Raw genomic sequence first — 25,807 nt, 5'->3', positions numbered from 1 at the left:
AGCTTCTGCAAATGCTGGGTTCTCTCTGTGTTAGCTCTGAGGAGGAAGGGGCAGGGAGCTCAGATTCCTGGCTCTGACCTCGGATCCAGGAATCCAAACTCTCCTATATGCTCCTACTGACTCTGTCTAGGGGCCATAGGATTGCTCCCTTAAAAGGCTAAACTAAACAGGTGTTCTTCGCACCCTTTATAAAAGCTAATTCCACAATTTGGGAGCAACATAGAAGAAGGGCCTTTCATGTGTGCCTGATAAATGGGTCTCTGTGGTGTCCTCAAGGAGGCCTGACCTGCAGTTCTTAATAACTGGGCAAGTTCATAACAAGACAGGCCGTCCCTTAGATAGTCCTATGCTATTTAAGGGTTTAAAGGTTAAAAGCAATATCTTGAATTGTTCCTAGAAAGCAATTAGCAACCAGTGCAGGTGTCTTTCAGGACAGGTGTAATATGACCCCAATACTGTGCACCATTTAGCAGCCTAGCTGTCACATTTTGTACCAACTGAAGTTTCCAGACACTCTTCCACACAGAGCACATGGCAGTAGTCTAAACGTGATATAACCAAGGCATAGATAATTCTAGTCAAGTTAAACTGACTCCAAAAGGGCCACAGCTGGCACACCAAGTGAAATCATGTAAATACACTCCTTGCCATCACTGCCACTTGAACATCCAGGGATAGTGTAGTAGCAAGGGGAACTCTCACTTTCTGGACCTGATCCTTCAGCAGAAGCGCAGTTCCTTCCAAAACAGGTTGAATTCCATCCCTGAGTCAGGCTTTCTACTGTCTAACACCATCTCTGTCTTGTTTGGATTTGACTTCAGCTTGTTCACCCTCATCCAGCCCATTATGGAACCCAAGCAATGTTCAAGGTTCCAACTGCTTCCTTGGTCCTAGGTGACAAAGAGCAATAGAGCTGGGTATCATCAGCATATTTACTCCAAAGCTCCAAATGACGGCTCCAAACAGTTTCATGTAGATATTAAACAACATGGAGGACAAGCTAAAACTCTGTGGGACACTATAGGCCAATGGCCATGGAGTGGAAGAGTAATCCTCCATCACCATCTTCTTGACACGGCCCTAAAGAGATGACTGGAACCTCTGCAAAATAGCACATCCAAGGCCAAGCAGAAGGATATCATGGTTGATGGTATCAAAAGCCACTGAGAGGTCAAAGAATATTAATAGGGTTGCACCCCACACCCACCCTGCACCCACCCCTGCCATCAAGTTCCTGGCATAATCATCCAAGGCAACCAAAGCAGTCAGTCTTATATCTCAGTTGAAAGCCTGATTGAAATGGGTCCAGATAATTAATTTCATCCAGATACACCTGGAGTTACAATAACAACACTTCCTCAATCTTCTAAGTCAAGTGAAGGTTTCTTTAATAAAAGATCTTATTACTGCCTCTTTTAAACAAGATGGAACAATGCTTTCCCACAAAGTGGCATTAATAACTTCTCTTAGCCATGGCATCAATTCCACAGGGACTAATTTAATCAGCCAAGACAGATAAGGGTCAATATACAGGTAGTATCCTTCACCATTCCCGATACTGTGCCTTCATCCTTAAGATCTACAAGCGGAAAAGAATCCAAAATAATTGGAGACGTGTTAGCTGAGGTTATATCATAGAATCATAGAATAGCAGAGTTGGAAGGGGCCTGCAAGGCCATCGAGTCCAACCCCCTGCTCAATGCAGGAATCCACCCTAAAGCATCCCTGACAGCACTCTGACCTGTTCCAATATTGAAATCAACCCCACCCTCCAGCATCACCAGTCTATTCTGTGGCAGAGATGTGGGCTTTCTTCACTTCCCTCACCCCCATAGTATAGATCTTTAAATAGTCGCTCACCCATGTTCTGTCATATTTACATGAGTTCTTTTCCGATGATGTTCCAACCACAGTCCCTCCTGTGTCATAGCCCTCAACTCCCTGTTAAACTAGAGAGCTGACTTGGCTCTACCAGGAGCGGGAGGGCACTGAGGACTGATAATACCAACAGCCTGGGCCATTTCCGTATTCCACAGATCAGCCAGGGCTGAGACGGTACCAATGACACACAAGGCAGGGAATTCCACAAGAAGGAAACCATTTGGGTCCATCAGGCACTAGGGGCAGACCATTCTAACCAGTCTTCTACTCCTGGGGAAGTCCATACTGACAGTCAGTCTGCCCATGGCAACAGAGTCACATGTAACTCCTCCATCTTCAGAGCACCAAGTCCACCAGAGCAGAATACCAGATCAAGAGTACGCCCTGCTTTATAAGTAGGGCCAGATATTAGTTGGGACAGGCCATGGTTGCCATGGCTGACATGAAATCCTGAAACACTTCTGACTGAGCAATTTAAGCATGAACGCTGAAACCTCCCCAGAAAAAGAAGTCTAGGATGATCTAGCACCAGCTTCAAGATAACCCAGGCTAGCTCAAGAAGGGAGACTGCTGAGCATGGGTGGATGGTACACCCACAGAATCCCTGCACTGTTCTTGGCCCAAACCACATCAGCATGCTCTCAAAATTAGGAAACTGCTGGATGAAGCATTTGGTTGGTGCAATGGAATTCTTGTAGACTACTGCCACTGCACCTCTTCTGCCCCCAGCCCTAACCTGCTGTACTATGGAACAGCTGTGCCCCCTCTTCCCACAACCAGGTCTCTGTGATATATGCCAGAAGACTGCCAACCCCAAACACAAGCATTTGGGCAGGGGACAGTGAAAGAAAGAGAGACATAGAACCACAGAGTAGTAGAGTGGCAAGGGGCCTATAAGGCCATCGAGTCCAACCCCCTGCTCAATGCAGGAATCCACCTTAAAGCATACCTGAATGCCTCCAGTGTGGCCTCCCTAGGCAATTGGTTCCATTGCCATACTGCTCTAACAGTCAGGAAGTTTTTTCCTGATGGCCAGCCGGAATCTGACTTCCTGTAACTTGAGCCCATTATTCCTTCACTCCAAGATGATAGAGAAGAGATCCTGGCCCTCCTCTGGTGGAACAAACAATGAAGTATTTGACATGAAGTTCTCGAGACTGAACCTTCCCTGTATATATTAAACCAACATCCTAATATCCTGTGTCTCAACCACAGACTTAACGGGCAGACGCACACAGCCAGCCTGATGTCTGGTTGCATTAGACCCTTTTCTCTCTTGGTATAGGCTCAACCAGTATCAGCATTCCTTAAGCTCACAGGTTCTTGTGAGGCCATTTTTACAGTTTAAATAATTTTCTCTCTTTTAATTTACAAACTTCTATACTTCTTCACCCAAGCTATTCACCCACGCATGTAGAAACATGACTTTATTCTGGCTAACCCCATTTTGCTCCCAAGACTGATGAGGCACTCAACCACCTAAGTTTTGCTATTAGAAGGAACACTAGGGGAACACTCCGAAAATTATCTATGGTACCAGACTCTTCATTTGTTACACAAATGTGTCCCTATTTTCACCTGTGAATGGTTCTAGGGCATATACTGAGTGTATAATATTTGAGGCTGAACTACTTTAGGACATATTTAAGATTATGAAATAAAAATGTGATGCTTAGAGGTTAAAGACAAAAAATGCATGTAAGCTACCTTAGGACATACTTAAAAGTATAAAATAATATAAAATCAGTTCAAGTGAAACTTGAGAAGTGCTCAAGGGGCCTCCAATTTTCCACACATATATCCTATGAAAATTGTCAAAACAAACAATGCTGGCATGTAGGTCCTACAATACCAGCTTTTTACAAGCATCAGCAGCACAACAAATCATCCAGCAACTGTGTTAAGTGCCTATCAGTTAGTTCAGGAACCTGCCAGGAGAACCATGATATGGGCAAGTATTCATTTCAGGAACAGTCTCTGGCACAGGAAGAGAGATTCCTGAAAAACAACACCAGGCTTTCATTGTGTTGGAAAATGTACCCAAAACCACCCCAATAAAGCAAACAGGAGCAGCTCACTGTTTTCCACTATTCAAAAGAAAGGGTGATTTGCTGGGTTGCCATTGCTGTGGTTCGTAAATTAAAAAATACTGACATCACTCCTCTCCCTTTCCCCAATGAAAGATGAGAGACAGACATTTATCACAAAACTCAGATCTGTAAAAACTTTCTGTGGTTATTTAACATTCCTATACATGTCTACTCAAAAGCAAGTCCCATTGAGCTCAATGGGGCTTACTCCCGAGTAAGTTGGTGTAGGAATGCAGCCTAATAAGCAGCCTGTGACAACTGAATCAGGTTAGGCTGTGAAGGTCCTGAACCAGTGCCTAGACTCAGTAATGGGCTGGATGAGGGCAAGAAACTGAAACTGAATCCTGGCAAGATGGAAGTCCTGTGGGCGAGTGTCTCCCGAGTCCGTAAGATAGGCTCATTGCCTTTCTGGATGGGGTTGCACTCCCTTTGAAAGATCATGTTCATAGTTTGGGGGTACTCTTAGATCCATCTCTGTCGCTGGAGGCTCAAGTGGCCACAGCGGCTTCGAGTGCCTTTTATCAGCTTCGGCTGGTTTACCAACTACAGCCTCTCCCAGTCAGGGATAGCTTGGCCACGGTGGTGCAGGCATTGGTAACCTCAAGATTGGATTACTGCAATGCGCTCTATGTGGGGCTGCCCTTAAAGCTGCTCCGGAAGCTGGAGCTAGTGCAGAATGCTGCAGCTCGGCTGTTGTCTGGAGCTGCCCCTTTCCAGCATGTAACTCCTCTGATGAGGGAACTGCACTGGCTGCCTATTCACTACCGGGCCAGGTTTAAGATTTTTGTACTTGTGTACAAAGCCCTAAACAACTTGGGACCAGGAGACCTCAGAGAGCGCCTTTTCCCTTATCAACCTGCCCAGTCACTGAGGACATCCGAGGGCATGCCCCTGGTGGCTCCACATAGACCCATCCTCCAATTGGAATCCACCAGGGGAAGAGCCTTCAGCGTGGTAGCTGCCCTCCTATGGAATTCCCTGCCTCTGGAGGTCAGGCAGGCGCCAACTTTGTATTCCTGTCAGCGCCTCCTGAAAACGTCATTGCTCCAGGAAGCCTTTCCTTAAGGAAAGCCACAGTTCACTGTACATTTTGCTTCTTTTAAAATCTGTTTTAAAGCGTTTTATAGAATCATAGAATAGCAGAGTTGGAAGGGGCCTACAAGGCCATCGAGTCCAACCCCCTGCTTATTCTGTTTTTATTTTATTTTATCTTGTACACAGCTCCGAAATTTTGAATGGGGAGCGGTATATAAATATTGTAAACAAACAAACGGCTTAGGGCACAATTCTATGCATGTTTAGAAAGGAAAAGAGGGCTATGATGCCCCGCATTCCCCGGCCAGCCATACATTGTGCCCTTAATCAATCTGCAAAGAACTTCTTGCATCAGAGTTTTGAAGTCAGTCATTTATGAGAGATGGGAATTCCACCATGCCTTTTACTATCTTCCTCTACCCTCCAACCTCTGCCCTTTTTTGCTTAACATCTTTCCAGAGAAAGAGTCCTGAGAAGCACAGAACTAAGTTGGAAACTTTTCGCTGACCCTAATAAAGATATTTTATTTATTTATTACATTTCTATATCGCTGAAGCTTTCTGGATGGTTCACAAGAATTAAAACCATAAAGTACAATATAAAGTGTTATGCACTTTACAATATATAAGTGTTATGCACTTTTATATACTGTTACTATTAAGTGGGGTTTTTTTTAAGGGTTTGTGTCTTTTGGTAATTTTCCACTAAAAATGACCTTTTAGTCAATTGTCATCATGTCCTATGACCGAGAACCACTTAAAATGGGTCTAGCACACTCTGCTTAGGAGGAAATTGGTTCCAGTTTGCATTAAAACATGAGAGTTTGTTGATTTGTCCTCTTTTGGAATGAACAGTTTAATCACAATGTCCCTACTGACATTTAGATGAAGCCAGGGCCAGATTTACGTACAAGCTAAACAAGCTACAACTTAGGGCCTCACATTACGAGGGGCCTCGCGTTAGAAAGGAAGAAAGAACGTTTACAACATTGCCACCGGGAAACCATAAACATCATACAAAATTAAGACCTCTTCAGAACGGAAAATAGTGTTATGTGGTTGGGGCCAGTCTAAATTATCTCCAGGGGTACCTTACACTGAGCCTCTGATACCACAGAGATTGAGGATTTCCCCCAACTCTGTTACTCTTGAAGTTACATGACTTTCAAATTCCGTTTAATTGTACAGCCCGTATTTTGCATTTAAATGTTTTATTATTTGTTGAAGAGGGAAGGGCCTCACTCATATTATTGCTTAGGTCCACAACAAGTTTAAATCCGGCCCTGGATGAAACTAATACCCTCGTGATTTAAATTAGTAATATACCATCCCCACCAAGTATCAGCTAGCTGTATAAACATCTTGCAAGTCCTGCCCCCTGGGGGAACCCAGGCAAGCTCTACAGGCCAGATGTAAACTTCCACAGTCCAGAAGTTCAGCATCCCTGAATTAGAGAAAGACTCTGTGTAAGAGCTGTTGGTCACTAGGAACAAAGGACAACAGGGGCAGGGAGGGAATTGCAGCATCAGCTAATGCATTCACTGTATTAAAGGCCTGCTCTCACGCGGCTTCTTGTAACCTCGATTTTTGTATTTCTACAGCCCAACAGGCATGCTACTTCTTTGGCAGCACGGAAGGCAAAAACTGGAATGTACTTAAAGTTAAAAAAGGAAAGAAAGAAATCATGTACACTAATCAAACCAGAATATTAAATTGCACCGAAATGAATATATGGCCGGGGGTGGGGGACGGGACAGGAACAACCCTATATCCATCACCATCTTACTTCATACAGGCAAGATATTACAGAGACGACATGCAGCCCCAATATAAGGTACAGTTCATAGCAGGTTAAGGTTTCCCATTTCCTCTTAGACATCAAAAGAATGCCTGTGTGTAAGGATGGCTTTGTTCTGACTAGCACCGGGTTCTCAACAGCACACTGATTTATGGAGAGTCAAGGCTATCACCCATGCCGGAAAGAGCAGAACACAGATAAATTATTAAATGGAACACTTCCAAGCACAGCATCCCTCTGTAAAGAATGGTGCCTTTTCATGCTTCCATTTTAAACCTCAAATTATTAAAAAATAATAATTAAAAATCCACAAATTATTTCAGGATTTTTTCCTCCTGATTTAAAGACTTCACCATGCTTTACCTGGAACAGAGTCATAATTTGGCCCTACCCCTCACTCATGGACTATGATTTTAAGCTTTCAGTACTTCCCTGAAGTACCAGTATACTAGATTTATATTTCTCTTTTCTTAAACAGAATGTACATAGTCAATACAACATTATTTAAGGAAGTCTAAATGACCCCTGGGCAATACCCCAACCCTAAAAGCGAAACGCAAGACCCTTTTCTTAAATTCTTTGAGATGTCCAGAAGAGGTCACCTAAGAGGTCCTTGTCAAAGCTAGCTCGCAACAGTATGTAAATATTTTCACATTTAGGTAACATTGCTTCTTATAACGACAACAACAATGCAGCCACCAGGAAATATGAGCTATTGGATGACATTACTGGAATCCCATGGGGTAACCTACTACTGTTTTGTCAACTAAAGTCAGCAGTGATATGAATGTGCCAATATCAAGGAGGCAGAATGGACACAGGTGAAAACACTGAATCTCTTCTTCATTGTGGGCTGATGCCCTGGTCTGGAATCAGAACTCCACATACCAATAATATGCCTTCCTTTGCCACCTGTTAGAATTTCATAACTTATGCTGCATCAACATAGTGTGCAACTGGTAGGGTGAACATGTGTCCTTGCTTGCAGAAGACACTTCTCTATTTAAAAGGCTGTCAGAGGACTGTCCTCTATTTGAAAGTGTCCTCTATTTGAAGTGTTGACCTGTCCAATTAAGATTTAAAGATATAAAACCATACAAACTGTTGCCTATCCACAGTTAGGACCTGGACAGCCGACTGAACAGGTAAACACAGAGCACCTGGTCACAGACTTACGCATTATGGTAAGATTCCAAACTGGCCAATTCCTAGCATCAGAATATAGGATAAACCTGCATGTCATGATATACCAACATTACAGAGATATTCTATACAGATGGAATCCCACCTTCTCCCCACTGCCCACATAAAAGCCTTTTAAAGGAATTAACATCAAGGAAGTCTTGCTGTCTGTACATGGCCTCACTATATTTTGCATGACAGCACTAAACATTTTAATTTGGAAATAAGAGCTAATTCACAATAGTTTCAGTGGTTTTGCAGATGGGGAAGTCATCACTGCTTATCCACTCATAGGAACTATGTTACCTGGAAAGTGTTAACACATGGATCTCATCAGGAGTTAAACCCAGAAAAAGTAGAAGACACAGGACAGATCAATAGGTGTCCTGTGCACATCTTTATGATTATGACTAATACTTTGAATATACCTCAAAATATTTACCAATCACAGCTCCCATCTCAGCCACCAGTTATGCAAACAGTTCCTTGCATATTTGATGGGCTAGGGAACAGGGGCAGGCTACATCATACAATATGTGAAAATACACTGCTTCCTTTTGTCGTTGCAAATTCACAGTATTTTTTTTCTGCTTCATTTCATGTTTCAAGACTCACACTCTCATTTCCTAGGAGGCTGATCCTAAAAAGGTGTGCCATGTGTCTTGGTATAGGGGTCACTTTAAAGCAAACTGGGCCCCAGCATACAATTTTTTGATTATCATCTCTCCTTCAGTTTCCCTGGGTTTCTGAAGTCACTTTCTTAAATTTCCTCATTTTTCTTATCTTTCAATTTCTCATTTTATGAGAGTTACTTTACACAGTTTGTTATATATGCAGGAAAGAATAATACAGACCTGACTCATTTCTTTTTAAAATGAAAATATAAGATCTTTACACTATCAATCTTATATCCTGCCTTGGAGTCTCAAAATGTTTGCTCTTTCTGATAAGATAAAAGTCCAGCATGGAAGAGTTCTTTGAAGAAAATCTCCTGTCTAGCCATTTAAAAAAATATTTTAACCAAAGTATAGTTTAATATTTATATTGTGTGATTAAGCCAAGTATCAGTAGCAACCCATCAAAACATCTGCAGCTTATTTTTTTCTATGTCAGAAAACCTAAGTATAGTTCAACAGATAACATAACAGCTGAGCCTTAACAAATGTTATCAATCAAGTTAGAAGACAGTACAGACAAGTGTGGGAATCCTAAATCAAAATTCCACATGAGACATTGAATTCAAACCTGAAGGCATTTTTCTCCCCTAACATACAGCAAAATGAGGGAATAGCATACTGAGATGCTAGAAATTTATCGTCTGGGCAGCACTTAATTGGTTCCGGTTGGTAAAGCGAAGAGAAAAAATTAGACACACAGACACAGCTGGGATAATAAATTGACCACAACTTTATTGACTCACTTGAATAGGCTTGGCAGCGGCATAGGCCATAGATCTTGTCATCAGCCAGCCTCTCTGCTATCCAATTCCCCTTGCCTGGTCCGCATGCCAGGAGCACTGGTGGTGGATGGCAGGGCCAGGGGCACACCATGGTGTGGACCACTAATGTTAACCCCTTTCCACCACCACAGACATGGCCAGCTCATATCCCCCCATGCTGGGCTGTCTTGGTGCCACATCCCTGAGATCCCTTATGGAAATCCCCTACATGGGGGAGCAGGTATCCCAATCCCACTGCCCCTCACCAATGGATCCATCCCAATGCCTACCCCACCTACATAGTTGTAACAAATGTCATAAAATGAAGTATCCACAAAGAACGTATTGATAGTCCAGATCAACTTATTTACAATGGAATTAATCTTGCAATGGGGAAGGTGCAAAATCCTGCACAGTCTTTGCCAATTAGTATCCAGGTAAATTCTGAAATGCCTCAGCAACCCCAGTATCCCTCTTCATGAATAAGTTCTAAAACTGCTTTATTGAATAGGACAATGTTTTGCTTGCTATACTAGTCATCCAGACTTATTATTGGAATCAGCTTCTAACACTAACAGAAACAGGGGGAACAGCCTATGGTGACCCTAGGCTTAACTTTCTGCAAGCTATCACTTCACATCAATGGCAAGAGCAATCTATCCCAAGAGAAAGAGAAAGGACTGGCACAAAGAAAGAGTGAAAGGTGGCCTTGCCCACTTTTGGTTCTAGCCCCACCCCCAGACACCCACAACAAATGGCCCTCTATGGATTACCCATGAGGGAAAGCAGCCCTCAGCAGAAAAAAATAAATGTCTCCCACACCTCGTCTAAAGACACATGACAGAAATTTTAATGGTGAATCTTGTTGGGCCTAGCCCCACTGCTGGTGTAGGCCCTATGACTTTGGAGCCAGAGTCTGATTCAAACTTAGAGCAGGATGATTGGGAACCCAGTTCATTCGTGAGAAGTTTGGGGCCTGGATGCTTAGCTCTGCCTAGCTTCCCATCTGATTGCAGGGGGAAGAAAGATGATAGTCCCTATCAGTTACAGCTGCAAGGTGTGGCCTTGAGGTGGGCCTCTGACTTACAGCCTGGGAATGTGAGAACTGTGTAGGAGGAATACTCTGCATGGGAGGGGGCTCAGAAGTATCGCCCAGGTTACAGCATCGACTCAAAAGGGTGGAACAGAGACTCTCCCTCAAATGTAGCGATCATTTATGGGCCAGATCCCTTGTCAGGAGAGATCATCAGAAGGGGAACTTTATCTGATCAGCTTTTACTGAGATTTTTTTTTAATTGCTTGTAATACTTTCTTGCCTGGACTTATTATGAACCTTGAATGCTTGTCTGCCTTGAATCTTGTATCATTAAGACTAACTTGCAATATATTGCTGAGATTCTGACTCTATATGAATTCTAGCCTTGGGACTGTCTTTTGAACAAAGCAATGTGCCAAAGGCCTCTGACTAGACTATTTGATTCATTGGTAATTATAAACTCTGTAAGCTCTGCCACAAACTGTGGGAACCTGCTCTGTGTAACCTGATTTACTGCAATAAAGGGCTTCATTTTAGTTTGTGACTGCGTTGATTTGCCAGAGTGGCAGAAACCCAGGCCTGTCAGTATCAGGATCATATGTAAGCCATACCCTCAAACTAAGTGAGATAAATAAATAATTTCAGATGATGCCCAAGAGGGGTAAGAAAAGGATAGAAGGAATTTTATATATACACCAAAAGAGATCATTCTTTAAAGCAGGAGTGGCCCTGCTACTATAGTCCAGATGATGCTGGACTATAGCTCCCAGCAGCCCTAGCCAGCATAGCCAACTCCCATCAGGGATCATGGGGGTCGCACTCCAACAACATCTGAAGGGCCATAAATTGCCTATCCCTTCTTTATAGTAGCATATGGACTGATAGCATAAAGAGGAGAAAGCTATTTGGAAAGGAGAAAAGGATAGGTGCTCAGATTGAAAAAAAGGATAGGTGCTCAGTCTTAAGGTTCTTCAAAAACTAACAGATGTATTTGTTTGAATTTTGATATATTGTGGGGCTGTTCAGACAACACACTAAGCCATGGTTAGGACGCTAACCCTTCTGCAGCAAATAGTTAGCGAGCATGTTTAAACCATGGTTATGTAGCCACCATGGTTAGGAATGGTTCACATGACACGATAAGTCATGACAAAACACACTATGCCATAATGTTCAGCTCAAAATACTTAACCATTGTGGCTGAGCATGTTGTATGAACAGGGTCATATTATTCTTATACACAGCCTTGGGAATTTTAATAGAAAAGTTATTACAAACATTATTTAATGTAATTAAATAATTATGTTATGGAATGTTCAGGTCAGATTGGGAAAGTGTTCTTCATCTGGAATAGCTAGATAACTAGGTTTTTCTGGTCTGTTCTATCTGATCATTTTTGGGGAGGGCACTTCACCTTTAACATTGGCAGTGGGCAGACTCCGTAACTCTATACTAGGTGATGTGCTTCACACTATATAGTAGTTAAATGTGGTGTTTTACAAGTAGCTTATGTCATAGTGGAAATATATTGCTTCATGGTAAATATAAGTAATAACATTTTCAATGCTTCCAGATTTCCAGAGAGGAGAGCATATCCTAAAATAGCTTCTTGTTTACTAATCCCCCCACCCTGGGTACCCAGTCGGCTGTGCTTACCTTTCCTTCAAACCTGGCTGTGCCTCCAAGTGGCACCCGGATATTCCTTGGAGGTAAAGTAAATGCTGGTGCTTCTGTTTGAGCAGGAGGCCTTAGAGAAGAGTGGTCCAAGGTCAAAGTGGCTTTGGAGATCCTAGTAGATACCAGTTTCACGTCCCCCATGTTAAGAGCTTCAAAAGCAGATGAAAAACAAGAAAGTAGAAATATCAGTTACTACATCTATAAGAGCACTGTTAAGGTAACAAAATCAGCCAGTTAAACACTTAAGGTTTTAATCCTACAAACACTTACTTAAAAGTAAGCCTAACTGGATTTAATGGTACTTACATCTGAGTAGATATGCATAGACCTGCATCATACATCCCATTTATTTCAGTGTGAAAATCAAATATGATTAAAGCTGAAGACAGGCAAGTGTCTTTCAAAAAGTTGAAGGTGGTTTGAGTCAAGCATCATTACCCATAGTATGCATACACACATGTCTTTTGTCCCACTATCACCTCTGACCAAAAGGGTTCTCCGAGAGTGGTCATGTGTCCTACTTCACAGATGATCATTAAGTTTCTGAAGGCATCTTGTCTAGTCCAAGTCCGATTTAAAGTTGAAGAACCATAAGGAACTGTAGATGGAGTTGTCCATCTACAGGTAGCACCTGGACAGCAGACTAAGCAGGCACCCAGTCAGTCTTCCTTCTATAGTGAAGGGTATTTCTATTTAAATTATAGTAGTCATTTCTAAATGTGCATCTATACATATAGATAGCATATGGGAAATTCTACGCAAACCAGTGTCCTCTTTTTGGGTGAAGCGCCAGTGGCCAACCTTGCATCTGCAGTTTTTGAAGCACTATGAAAATGTGAAAAACCTAATTCACCCATGGTGGTAGTGGGACAAGAAAAGTATGTCTCTATACCATGGGCAATGATGTCCGTTTCATTCCACTTTCAACTCTCTACAATAATCACTGTCTATCTCCAGCTGCTTATATCTCCCCCATCAAAAGCAATGGAAATTAAAAATCTTCACTTTGGCTGGATTGTGCTTGTAATGAGATATTAAACATAAAGAACAATGCTGTCATTGCTCTGGAGACTTCTTCGGCTGCAAGAACAGTCCATTCTATAAGAACAGCATGATAAAAAGAAAAGAAAAAAGAACAGAACATAAATGATTCTTTCCCTCCTTGTGTGAGGAAAGCTGGGGAAATGACTAAACAAAAGAAACTATAAAATAGTGACTATAAACTTACTTTAAAAAAAAAAAACCCCTAAGAATCCAGCAAGCTCAAAATGAACCACCCTATTCTTTAATCAATTACAGTACTGAAAGAGCTACTTGCAACAGTAATGAATAAATATAATAGTCTAGACAAAAAGTGTGGTTTTTAAAGTGGACTGTCTCCATTTATATGGCTTTCCTGGACAGTGCAGACAAGAATTAACTGTACTGTAAACATTTTTGCAACAGCAAGCACAATGGGGAAGGGAAGGGAACAAAACCTAGAGTTATGAGTATATTCTTCTGTTCACCTTATATGCACTGACTTCAGAAAATGTGATTGCAACAATCAAGAAAAGAGTTTTAGAATCAGCTATGCAGCAACATTTAGGAAAATACAAATTATTTCTGTCTTTTTGTTTTTTAAAAATTTCAGGCGTGTTTACCAGTGAGTGACTGCTTTTTCTAAAATAACCCAGGCAATGGTACAGTATTCCCATAGATGACATTAAGTACCCTTGTACATATATCTAATTATGGAAAGGGCACAGGACATCTTTTCCCATGTTGTGGCATGACATCCTAAGCCCTCATTCCCCTTTAATGCCACTCCAACTTGCTTTTAGCCTTCTTGCTCTCAGCCTTGATCACTTCCTGCCTTTACATATTGGTCCTTTAGCAGCTCCCAGCAGCCATTTTCAACTTAGGGTTACGCAATCCTTAGTCTTCCTGGCTCGTGCAGTCAGCAGGGTCTATGGCTACTAGATGAATTTACTATGAGGAGTTTCTCCACAATTACAAAACAGAGGTAAAAATAATTAAATCACGCAGCATCATGAGAATTAAGGTGGATGGCTGCGTACCAGCTAAGCAGACAAACCAATGGAGCTTCCTTTTTTTCTTTTTCTTTTTTGTCCAGCTATGCAACAGGACAATGTGCAAAAAGATGCTAAAGGTAGTTAAAATAGGATGTCTACCATGGAGGATTTCCTCCATGTGGATGTGAATATCGGTGTGCACCCGATATTCTCATGCAACAAGTGTGTTGATCCCTTGCTAGTTCAAATGGGTATCAGCAAGTGAACATGAGGAAGACAGTCCACATCGCAACTTATTTAATTTTATTTAAAATATTTATATACTACAGTTCATTTCTCAATTCCAAGACAGTCCACTCTGTCACACAGTGGCCAACCAGCTGTCAACCAGGAACCCACAAGCAGGGCACAGGTGCAACAGCACCCTCCCACCCATATGCCCTGGCAACCGGCATGTATATGCTTACTGCCTCTGATAGGCAGCACACAGTCATCAGGACTAGAAGCCATTCATAGCTTTGCCAGGAGAACCCTAGTTTATCTTAAAACTCTTGCTACCAATAACTAGGGTTTAGAAGGGGCATTTCAACATTTTAGAATTGGGGGGGGGTGCACAAAAGCCAATAAATCAAACAATTGGTGATGGCAGCAGCAGGGAGGGGGGAGAGAAGGTGTGGCCAGGGGGAGGTGTGTGGTCATCTGGGAAACCCTGGACGGCTGGATTGGGACCCCAGGAGGGCCAGACTTGGTCTCTGGGCCTGAGACTCCCCACCACTATGCTAAACTCTAGTTATTGTCCTTAACCATGATAATGGTTAAGGACAAGTAATGCTAAGCCAAAGGGAAGGGGAAATGCACGGAGGGAGGCAGCCTACGAGGACGGAGGCAGCCTACGAGCTTGCTTGCAGACCCACTCTTTTTGTTTTATGGCACTGATTTATAACCATAGTTAAGCGTTTGGCAATGCTGTGTCTGCATCAGGCTAGTAGAATCCTGTTAACTAGCTCTATGGCAGATCATAATCTAAGACGCCCCAGGGGAAAATGCCCCAGGGGAAACGGCTTTCAAAAAATTCCAAGGAATGCTTCATATAGTTTATTCAACATCATTAGAAAAGATAATTAAGATTTTTTTTTATATTTATCTATAAATCAATCAATAGTAAGGGTGGGGTGATCACTGTCACTGACCATGCTTTACATGGAATAGTACCATAGATGTGCAAGAAAGAGCAAATCAAGTTTCACCGTGCTGTCACCATCAGCTGACATTTTATACAGTTTTAGTCATCAATACCAAAGTGAATAATTAACTTTGTGCAATCCTGCAGTTAACAACAAGCAATTCTAGGCAAATATCAATTGATTGGGAAAAGTACTAAAGCGCTGGTTAAAAGAAGGAAAGCAGTGGTTAACAGGGTTTGGGGAGAGGAAAGTACCTTGATAAATTAATTTCCCTTCTTGCTTCTCCAGTAAAATAAGCCTGAGATCACTGTTGGATCCAGTTCATGGGATTTTAAACAATTCGTTTTGTCTTTTCCCACACATAGAACTGCTTCCAAAAGTCACTGCACGAGTACCAAATGTTGCCTAGCCCTTTGTGGCCTGCCCGGTCATGAAAGCCAGAGAGGAACTCAGTAGTTGTGCGGTGAGCACCTCCCTTTCTGTTTATCTGAAGTCACACACACCACCACCGTAGCCTCGAGGCTTTTCTCTGTGCTACTGCCTGCCTCGCTGTGAGGAGTGTCAAGGTTCTGCAACAACCACCAGCTGTTAATGCAAGCTATTACAGAGGTGACACGAGGGTGAGGACAAGCATGCTTAAGGCTGGAATGCTAGACTGGGACAGAGCCTGGCTTACCGGCAGGAATGCAAAAAGACACCTGGTTTCTATTTCAAGTTCTCCATGACAGAGCTGTATTCTAGGTAACAGATTGCTACCTTCCACTCACTGGCTGCTAAATAAATAATTTAAAAAATCCACTGCCCATGTTTGAAGGGGATGCATCTTTCATCCATGAGCCTAGACGCCCAGTAATAAAAGCACAGTGTCCCAGGACTCTCAATGGACAAAATACCCCAGAATCACTGAAACTACTCTTCTGTCATAATCCATAATTCAAAAGCAAGGGAGCAGGGGAAACAATAAAGGGGAAATGGCTTGTATACCTCCCAACAAGCCTTAAAGAAACAGAATAATTGACTGGCAAGTCTATTGCAACACCTACCATGCCCCATAAATCCAAAGCAGCCCATGACAGCATCTCTGTCACAAAGGATGCAAAGAGAAATTAAAGATTACCAATGGTCTCATGTCTAAAGAACAGCTCCTTCAGTGGGGTTTACTCCCAAGTAAGTGCAAATGGGATTGCAAACTCAAGGTTTTCTCAGTCCTCCAATTACTCATCAAGTAGGGTTTTTTTTAATAAGCTATGCTTATCTATATTCTATATTTTTATTTTTAGGTCTTGTCATTATTTTGCATTTAAAGTAGAAGGGGTAAAAGCCAGCAGTGTAGACATGGTGCCACTCTGCTAAATCAGCTTCAGCCGGAATATGTTTTTGGACCTTGCTTGGTTGTACAGTTGGGAGAAAGAGCCATCATAATTTTGTTTTTGAAAGCTATATGCAATTTTGCATTCACTTTATCCTGTTCAAACAGACATTACTTTAAAAGCGTATTATACCAACCAATCACCCCACGAACTACTTAGATTACACCGTCATCAGACAAAAACTGTAATTGCAAAGCAGAATGTAGCATAACATCCATACCAAAAATAAAAAATAAAAAAATGAAAATGAAAAAGACCCAGATACATCACATAACAATGCACTTAGTGCTTACAGTATCGATTTCTCCCACTTAATCCTTTCTAAAAAGCACACAAATCCTTACAAATTCTCACAGTATGAACCATAATCTCTCTAATACCGAGACAGACTGAATGTATTTCAAGTGTTTTCTGTCAGGAAACGCTCCCTCCAACCCAACCACACCACCTTTATACTCTCCATTCTACAAACAAAAAATAAAGGCAGGAAAAGAAAAGATTACGCCTAACTAGCTGCTCTCACTGTAAATTTCTTGTCAGAGGTAAATATGTACTGACTGGCTTCCTACAGAGCAGTTTAATTACATTACGTTTCCTTTGCCCGGGTCAGAAAAAGAAGCGAGAGAGGGAGCCCAGATGCAGCCAGCATTTGCAAATTGGAAAAAATGATATTTATTTTTCCAATTTGCAGCACTGTAATTTTTCCAATCCAGCAGCACTGCAACTCCACACTTCACAGATTTCAACTAGAACCAACCACTTTAGCCCAGGCTGACCTTCTTAACCTCAGACCAACCTTCCCTAACCAGGTGCTTTCGAAGTGTTTTGGCCTATACAGACACCATGGCCAATGGTCAGTGACAATGGGAGTTGTACTGCTAAACAACTGGAGGGCATCAGATTGGGGAGAATTGCCTTACACAGGGAGCCAGGGTGGTTTGCGCAGCTGCAAAGCATGTGGGACTACAGCACTGCAAGATTAGAAGTCATGTGAACTACGCTCTAAGAGGAGTTTCCATCCTCTCTCTAACAATGGCCTCTCACCCCAAATTAGGATTGTCTATTGCAATTTGGGATTTTTTTAACCTTTAAATCTGCTGCTGAATTGAGAAACGAGACAACCGTAGCTCTTTGCACCTCCCCCTATTATATTCCCCCCCCCCCCCGCTGTAATGAGAGGGACCTAGAGATAGTACTTTGATGAGGGGAGGGGGGGGTCAGGAATTGACTGTTAAATACTGACAATCTAGCCCAGAGTTGGGCAACTTAAAACCTATTTAAGGTCAAATGGGTGTGATAAAAACATTTGGATTGTCAAGCACATTAATGTTTGTTAGGGACGCACACACACACAGCACACACACACAAATTTTAATTACCACAGCTTACAAGTTATTCTTCCTGATTTGCCTATCCAAGATGGTGGCCCATCCTGCCCTGCAATTAGACTGGGATGGAAAGGTCTCCAATTTCCAATAGTTTAACAATAGGAACAACAAAAAGGCTCCTAAATTAGGCTACTGAGACCAAAAAAACTTGTGGCAAAAGTAGAGTAGATTTGTGTGCAGGAAGATTTCTGTGCAAGCTCCAGTTTATTTATTAAATTTATATACTGCCCCATAGCCGAAGCTCTCTGGACAGTTTACAAAAGTTAAAAACAGTGAACATTAAAAAGAATACAAAATTTAAAACAAATTACTGGACTGAGCAGTTCTATGTCTGCCCTCCTGAGCCACTATTTTGTACCTGACCCCAGTTGGGGGGCCCCCCTCAAGGTTCCACTGAAAAATGTAGTAGATCCCGCAAGCCTAACGTCTGCCTACCACTGTTGTGTAATAAAGGATGCTCTGACAAATCTTATTTGAAGAGATTAATAAAGATTAATTATACTAAACTAAATGCAACCACAAGTTTGCCTTCCGCCATAGCCATCAAATCACTTAAAACAATCTGCTTCAAGTGCAGTTGAATGTACATTTATGTCTTTCACACATGTGCGCCAATAGCAGGAGACAGACTCAAAGCACTTTTAGTAGTATGTTTGATGAACTCAAATATTGAAGTCTTCCTGAAGAAGTCTCAGTGAGGGCTTTAAAGCTTACTTTTAAGTCTATTGTTTACTTCATGGGTCTGCTATTTCAAAATTTAGCACTAGAGACAGAATTACTGTAAGCACCCTCTAGCCCTGTTCTGCAGTAAGTAGGGAGTTCCTGCAGAATAGTAGGGATACAAGAAAATCAACTTCTTTCCCAATCCTAGTTCCCAAAATGGAACAGGAAAATGTTGCCTTACTAGAATAAGTCAACAAGTTGAATTCTTGTGTCCCTTGTCTACTGAAAGATGGTGCGCAACTTTAAAGTTCCCAGTAACATTTTGAGGCTTGCCTCTTCCGCGAATGTTCATTTTATTTATTCTCCTTTGGGACTTTTGTTCCAATCCCTTTTCAACATGCAGTACTCCAGCTATGAATTTCCTAAAGTAAATTACATGCCCAGGAAGCTCTGAAGAAGTCCCTTTTATAGAGAATATATTTAACAATGGCTACTAGTCTTATTAGCTAAATGGAACCTCCATGGATAGAGGCAACATGTCACCAATAACCAAATATCAAGAGCAGACAACAGCAGGGGATGACTACCACAACGATGTCTGCTTTGGGAACTTACAAAAGCAGCTGGATGGTTGTTGTTTAAAAATAAAATGGTGGACTAGATGGCCCCTGGCCTAATCCATGAATGTGGAACATGTGGCACAGATGTTGGACTGGAACTTCCATGATCTATCACCACTGCCTATCATGGCTAGGGCTAATGGGAATTGCAGCCCAACAACATCTGAAGGGTTCCCCATCTCAGGGCTAATGCAATAAGTAGGCGTGGGGATGTGTGTGTAGGAGAAAGAGAAGTATTATATACCCATGAGGTCATGATGCAAAACAGTCATATGCATACACTAGTGGTAGAAGCCCACAGAAGTGAGGATTTTTGGCTGTATTATATCTACGGTCATTTTTATGGCCGCACACAGAAGGCCACAGCAGAATATCTACAAGCCATGAAAAAGGCAACCACTCTGTATTTTTTTTATTACAGTCCTCAAACTCTCAACTGAAAAGCAGCCCACACCATTAGTGAACAAGAAAGGACAAACAGCATGTTTAAGCATTTTTCCAAGACACACAAGGCAGCTCTAACACTACACTAAGCTGCTCCTGACTCTTACCTATTCTATGGTCCATCTTCTCTCGGCCACAATCCCTTCTTAGCACACTTCCTTATGCTAATCAGCCAAACAATTAACAGTTGCACAAGTTTACGCAAGGTCAAATTACTGCCACCTGCTCCATTGTCTGCCTAAGCTCTGTCGGTACAGCTCTGCTGGGATTAGTAACAAGGAAAGGCTCACAGAGAGAGAGATGTGCATTTTATTCCTATGCACCATCAAGCAAGCCACCTACTTTTTTCTCTCCCTCCCAATCACAATTTAGAAAGTCTTATTAACAGTCCAATCCTACAAATGTCTATTCAGAAGAAGTACACCTCATGGAGTTCAATAGGACTTACTCCCAGGTAAATGGATAGAGGGTTGCACCCTCAGCAATGTTTATATTACTAGAAATGATGAGCTGGAACCTAGAGATTCTTCCTTTTCCTTTTCAAGCTGCTGGAGAGGCGGATGTGAAGCAGTGCTACTGAATCAGGGAACACCACACCCCCACACACTTCATTTTTGCAGCCCTCCAATGCAGTGGGGCAGCTAGCTCAGTTTAGGGCTTAATGATTTTATAGGAGGCCCCCTTGGACCATGGTAAAGCAGAGAAGTAACATTTCTTCACTCTCTCCTCCTGCCCACCCCCACTTCCATACTTTACAACTGACAATGGAACCTATTACCTAGGGAGGTTGTGGGCTCTCCCACACTAAAGGCCTTCAAGAGGCAGCTGGACAGCCATCTGTCAGGCATGCTTTAAGGTGGATTCCTGCAGGGGGTTGGAATCCAACTCTACTTCCAACTCTACTATTCTATGGCCTAATCTACACCAAGCAGGATACTGCACGATAAAATCAGTATGAAAGAGGTATATAAAATGCCGGAGCCACACCAAGCAGGATATAGAGGTATGAAAGCAGTAGATGACATATGTCAATGGGCCCCAACAGTTGTCAGTGCACTTAAATATCACTATAAAGCAATAGTGTGGCTCCTGCCTCTTATATACCGCTTTCATGCCACTTTCAAAATGCAATATCCTGCTTGGTGTAGATTAGGCCTATGATTCTACATCCATTAGAGCAGAGCAACTTTTTGCCAACCCAGACAAAAGAAATCCTCTGACCACATGCAGGTTCATATTTTGAACTCATTTAAATCATGGCTACAAGAATAAAACAGAGTTTGCCAGCCCAGAGGCTGACTTGCATGCCACTTCCCCCATTGCTTGCCACTCCCTGGGCGGTCACTCCCAGGACTTTAGCCCAGGGGAGGATGGTGGCTCCAATATCAGCGGGGTGATAAATCCACTCCGGGTTTCACCTTGTATAACTCCTTTAGAGTTCTGATTGGTTTTGAGTGAAAACCTGGAATGGATTTTGTGCCCATCTGATATCAGAGCTGCCATCCTCCACTGCTTTAGCCCCAATGTCTACCTCATGCTGAACCACTGCTTCACTACTCCTCACCAACTTTGCATCAGAGCTGGAGTTCTTTCTGCTCACTACACTATGCAGGGGAAAGAGGACAGACCGGGGGTGGGGGACGGGACTCTGTTGCCCTATCTTCAGATTCATAAGGGGATTTAGAGGCCCAGGTTACAATCCTATCACCCACTTCAGAGGAACTGAACATTTTATGGGGTTATAGCAAAAGAATTTACAGCTTGCTTTAGAGCTACATCCCAAAGAAAGGAAGGTTCATGACCACAGTACATCCTGCCACAGGCAGCCTGACAGGCTTGTGGGACATTCCATACATCTGTTTTCATTTTTAATATGAAAGGTATACGGCTGTCAAGAAACAAGAAGGGGCTTGAAAGTCATATCTCTATCATTTTTTGTCGATAGCTCAAAATCAAATGAATGAGTAGATTTCCATGCAATTTAGGGCCAGACCTTGAATCATGCAAAATGTGTCTCTCTCTTGCATTAAGTTTGCCCCTCCCCACAAAGCAGGGTTCCTGTACCTTTAATGGATATATAGCTAGCAGTAAATCAATATAGAATTTCCCACCACTGCATCTGTAGATTGTATGAAGCTTCAGCAGCTGAATTTCTGCTTGTCATACAGCTAATAAAAGTATAAAATGAATATGAGCCCTGTCAGAAAAAAAGTGTGTATCTGTGTTTATCATGCATATCATTTCACAATTCACAAAAATACACACCTCATCTTCCTTGCTTTATCAACAAATCACAGACATTATATACAGATATAATTGGCACAAGGTTTTCTGAGAAACGTTTTCATCTGAATAGAATACAGTTTTGATTTTTTTTTTAATAGCTCAAAACATGCAATGCTTTAGATGCACTTATCTACAGATAATGCCAGGAACAAAATTTGCCTCCTTTTCCCACAGTTTATATATCAGTGCCCATATAAACATGCCAAGCAAAGAACTGTTTCACTTTTCCCCCCCTAACTCTGGATCACCAGCACCTTCTTCAGAACGTGCACCCAACTCTTCTAGATTTATTTATTTTTAAAAAAATCCCTCAGGACAGTTGGAATTGCTTTTATGTGAGCCTCTGGCCTCCACCTTAACCAGCACCTTCATTTCCCCACAATGCTCAGGAACATTCTGTGGAAAGGAAGACAACAGGTGGCTGCAGGTGGAGGTTTGGCTGTGCTGCAAGCCAGCTACCGAAAAAGGAAGAGGAAGAAGAAGAGAAAAATGGCCCCCATCAGCTGAGTGGCTGGAAAAGCTGGGTGGCAGCATGGGGTCAGGAAGAAAAAAAGCAGCAATAAAGAGAGAAGCTGCCAGAAACACAGGCTGAGTTCGGAAGACACGCTAATCAACGGTTGTTTCCCATTCTGTTCCTGTTAACTCACCCACCCCAGAGTTGATTAGTGTGTCGTCTGAACTCAGCCAGAGAGGCTGAGGAGAGAGAGAGGAAGAGAAAACACACACACACCTTTCGCACGTATCTACACACGAGAAAGGCCCAGGGCACTTTTTCAAAACTACAAATGTGCCCAAGGCCCCACCACCACCACCACTACTACCACCACTTCCAAAATTGGAGACCACTGCCCTAACTCTTACTCCCAGCCAGCAGTATCTCTTTCAATAGCTACCAGGTTTGGACATCAGCATTTTTCTCATGTCACAAGGTGCTTCTTCCAGAAATAATTGGAGTTTCCCTCCCAATGTAAATTGCAGCTTTGGAGGAGCAATTTTACCAGGATTGCAACATGGAAGGAAACAATTAAATGCTCCCTCCCAGCTTGCTCTGGTCCTGATAATTATCAACTGGCTGTTATTTGCATTTTAAAAACATGCACATTCAATGCAAAGACACCTTTACCCTCACATCTAGTTTGGCCCTGTCAGAAGCAGCTGTGGGCTAATTCCTATACACATACTTAAAGGCACCCATCTGCTGCCCTTAATGTTCAGTATTCTTTCTGTCCCTTTAACAACAATCTAACATGTAGAAATTAAAGAGGTGAAGCTTTCCCCAGTCACTCTCAGGAAAACTTTAATCAGTTTAATTTCTTCATGCGAGCCTGGAGAACTGAAATTGCTACATGCATTAGAGTCCACAGAAAACCCTAGCAGGGAGAAGAGCTGGAGTCATCCCTTCGCCAAAAGAGGTCCTTGTTTGTGGTGGTGAGAGCAGCACACCTTTGACATCTTGCCTCCCACAAGTCTCCAAAGGAGGTGGTCACTAACAGGTCAGAGCATGATAAAAAAAGACAGAAAGTGATTACTCTGCAGCAGCCTTCCCCTACCCGGTGCCCTCCCGATCAGCTGATGGTAATGTGAGCTGTTGGCCAACACATCTGGAGGACACCAAGTTGGGGAAAGCGGCTTTACAGAGAGTGGGATTGCAATCTAGAAATGCTGCTGTACATGCCTGTCAATGCTGTGCTTTGGCTAGGATACAACTGATTTTAAAGGCATTCTTGGTCCAAGTCCATCAGGTGCCACTACCCTTTTCATCTCTGCCTATCAACTCTAGATACTATTTCTGGCATTAACTGCAGATGCACACTTAAAACACACACATTACTCCTACAGATAAAGAAATATGGTGGCACTCAATGGGACTGAAGAGCAGCAGAATTCATTTCCAGTTTTTTCTAATTTGCATTTGTGGCAGGTATGGCTGCATTGCCCACCACTACCCAACTCCCTAAAGAACACTTTTGGGGACACATATTTTATTGGTTTAAAAAATATTTTCAGACCGCTCGTAATTAAAAAGGTATCAGGGTGGTATATACATTGTACAGCAGGAATGGGGAAGATGAAGCCCTCCAGGGGTTATACTGCAATTCCCATCATCCCTCACTATTGATTATGCTAGTGTGGTGTAGTGGCTAAAGTGCTGGCCCGGGAGTCAGGAGATCCGGGTTCTAGTCCCCACTGGGTGACTTTAGGCCAGTCACAGACAGCCCAACCTACCTCACAGGGTTGTTGTAGTGAGGATAAAATGGAGAGGAGGAGGAGGATTATGTATGTCACCTTGGGTTCCTTGGAGGAAAAAAGGCGGGATATAAATGCAATAATAAATAAATAAATAATAGTTAGGGCTGATGGGAGTTGCCGTTCAGCAACATCTGGAGGGCCACATATTTCCCACCTGTGACATACAGTGACATATACCTGTAATTATTATTTCTATAAATAATAAGTGATATTTCATTTAAGTGTTTACCTTGACAAACCAAGATACTAAATATTATTTCAGTTAGGTGGCAATCTTGTATCCTTAGCTGGGAGTAAAATCCATTGAAGTCAAATTCCATTGAAGATTAATGGCATAGGATTTTGCTATTAATCTTTCCCTGCCAATCTTGAAACACTTAATATATTGATGGTTTTGTGAGTGCAAATTACATGTATGTATTATACTGTTTATGGTTAAATCTGGCCACCTTTTGGGCCCAAAAGTACATTTGACATTTTGAAAAAGATTGCTCCAGTCATGTTGCCTTTCACAGGCTCACTCAGGAGTCTCAGTGTGGGTGTCTGGGTGCCCATGAGCATCAAATTGCCAACCCCTGGATTAAGACTAAATAAATGTAGTTATACAAAACAATCCTGCTTAAGAGAGAACTTGAAAAGGTTCTTTATAAAAAAAAATACTGAATGTGTTTTAAATAAATACCATTACATTTCAAGAACCAAGACATCCTTACATGCCTAATCTGAAACAGCAGATTAGGAAGTAGTAAATCAAATCTTGAACAAAAGACAAAATACAGCTGTTAACTTTAGAATAAAATTAAAAAGAGCAAATAAATGTGATGCACACCAGGCAGTCTTAAAGCAGTTGTTCTATACCTAACAGCTATTTTATAAAAGCAGAGTGGAACAAGCAGGAGGCCCATATGGCAAGCCAAACGTGAACATCCAGAGAGAAGAGAGGAGATTCATAGGCATTTCTGGTGATACATACTCCAGCTGGATCAGAAACATGTGTCCATCCTACATCATAGCAGAAGGAGAAAACAAATCTGAAGATTTTACAGGATAATTTAAATCATATTGATGATGCTAGATGTCCCCATCGTATAATTTCTAGAATTCATTATTAAGTAGAAGAATTCATTATAAACACAAAATTCATAGTGTTGATGGTATCTTGGGGTAAATCAGTCCTCTCAATTCGCCTTATGCTTTTGCTTCAACTCTCTGCCCCACTCCCAAATTGCCTTCTGTCATTCCCTCCTTCCCAAACAAATTCCAAGGTTGCAGGGAGGAACTTGGGAAACTTTGCATTCATCTCCCTACAAAATTTGGTCCCCATTTGGGATGGGATAGGGAAGAGCCTTGCTCTTTTCCTCTCTGCAGAGTCTTGGCCTGTTTTCTTCCAGCCATTTACCCTTCAGATGTGTGGGCGTGTATAAATGTGGAAAGACTGCAGGGAGGGGAAA

General features: G+C 42.2%; 1 protein-coding gene across 2 annotated transcripts in view; it reads right to left on the bottom strand.

Moving 5' to 3' along the window:
* The window catches only part of MYLK (myosin light chain kinase), a 226,823-nt gene that overhangs the window by 145,351 nt on the left and 55,665 nt on the right, over window positions 1-25,807 (bottom strand). For both annotated transcript variants that reach the window (XM_063116671.1, XM_063116672.1), the window contains exon 2: window positions 12,116-12,285. In XM_063116671.1, coding sequence (XP_062972741.1) covers window positions 12,116-12,277 — 162 coding nt within the window. In that variant the 5' untranslated portion in view covers window positions 12,278-12,285. The remainder of the gene's footprint in view (window positions 1-12,115; window positions 12,286-25,807) is intronic.

The sequence above is a fragment of the Elgaria multicarinata genome, chromosome 2 (genome assembly GCF_023053635.1).
Source record: "Elgaria multicarinata webbii isolate HBS135686 ecotype San Diego chromosome 2, rElgMul1.1.pri, whole genome shotgun sequence".
Taxonomy (NCBI): domain Eukaryota; kingdom Metazoa; phylum Chordata; class Lepidosauria; order Squamata; family Anguidae; genus Elgaria; species Elgaria multicarinata.
Note: the sequence above shows the minus strand (reverse complement) of the source record. Positions and strands in the feature narration are given on the sequence as shown.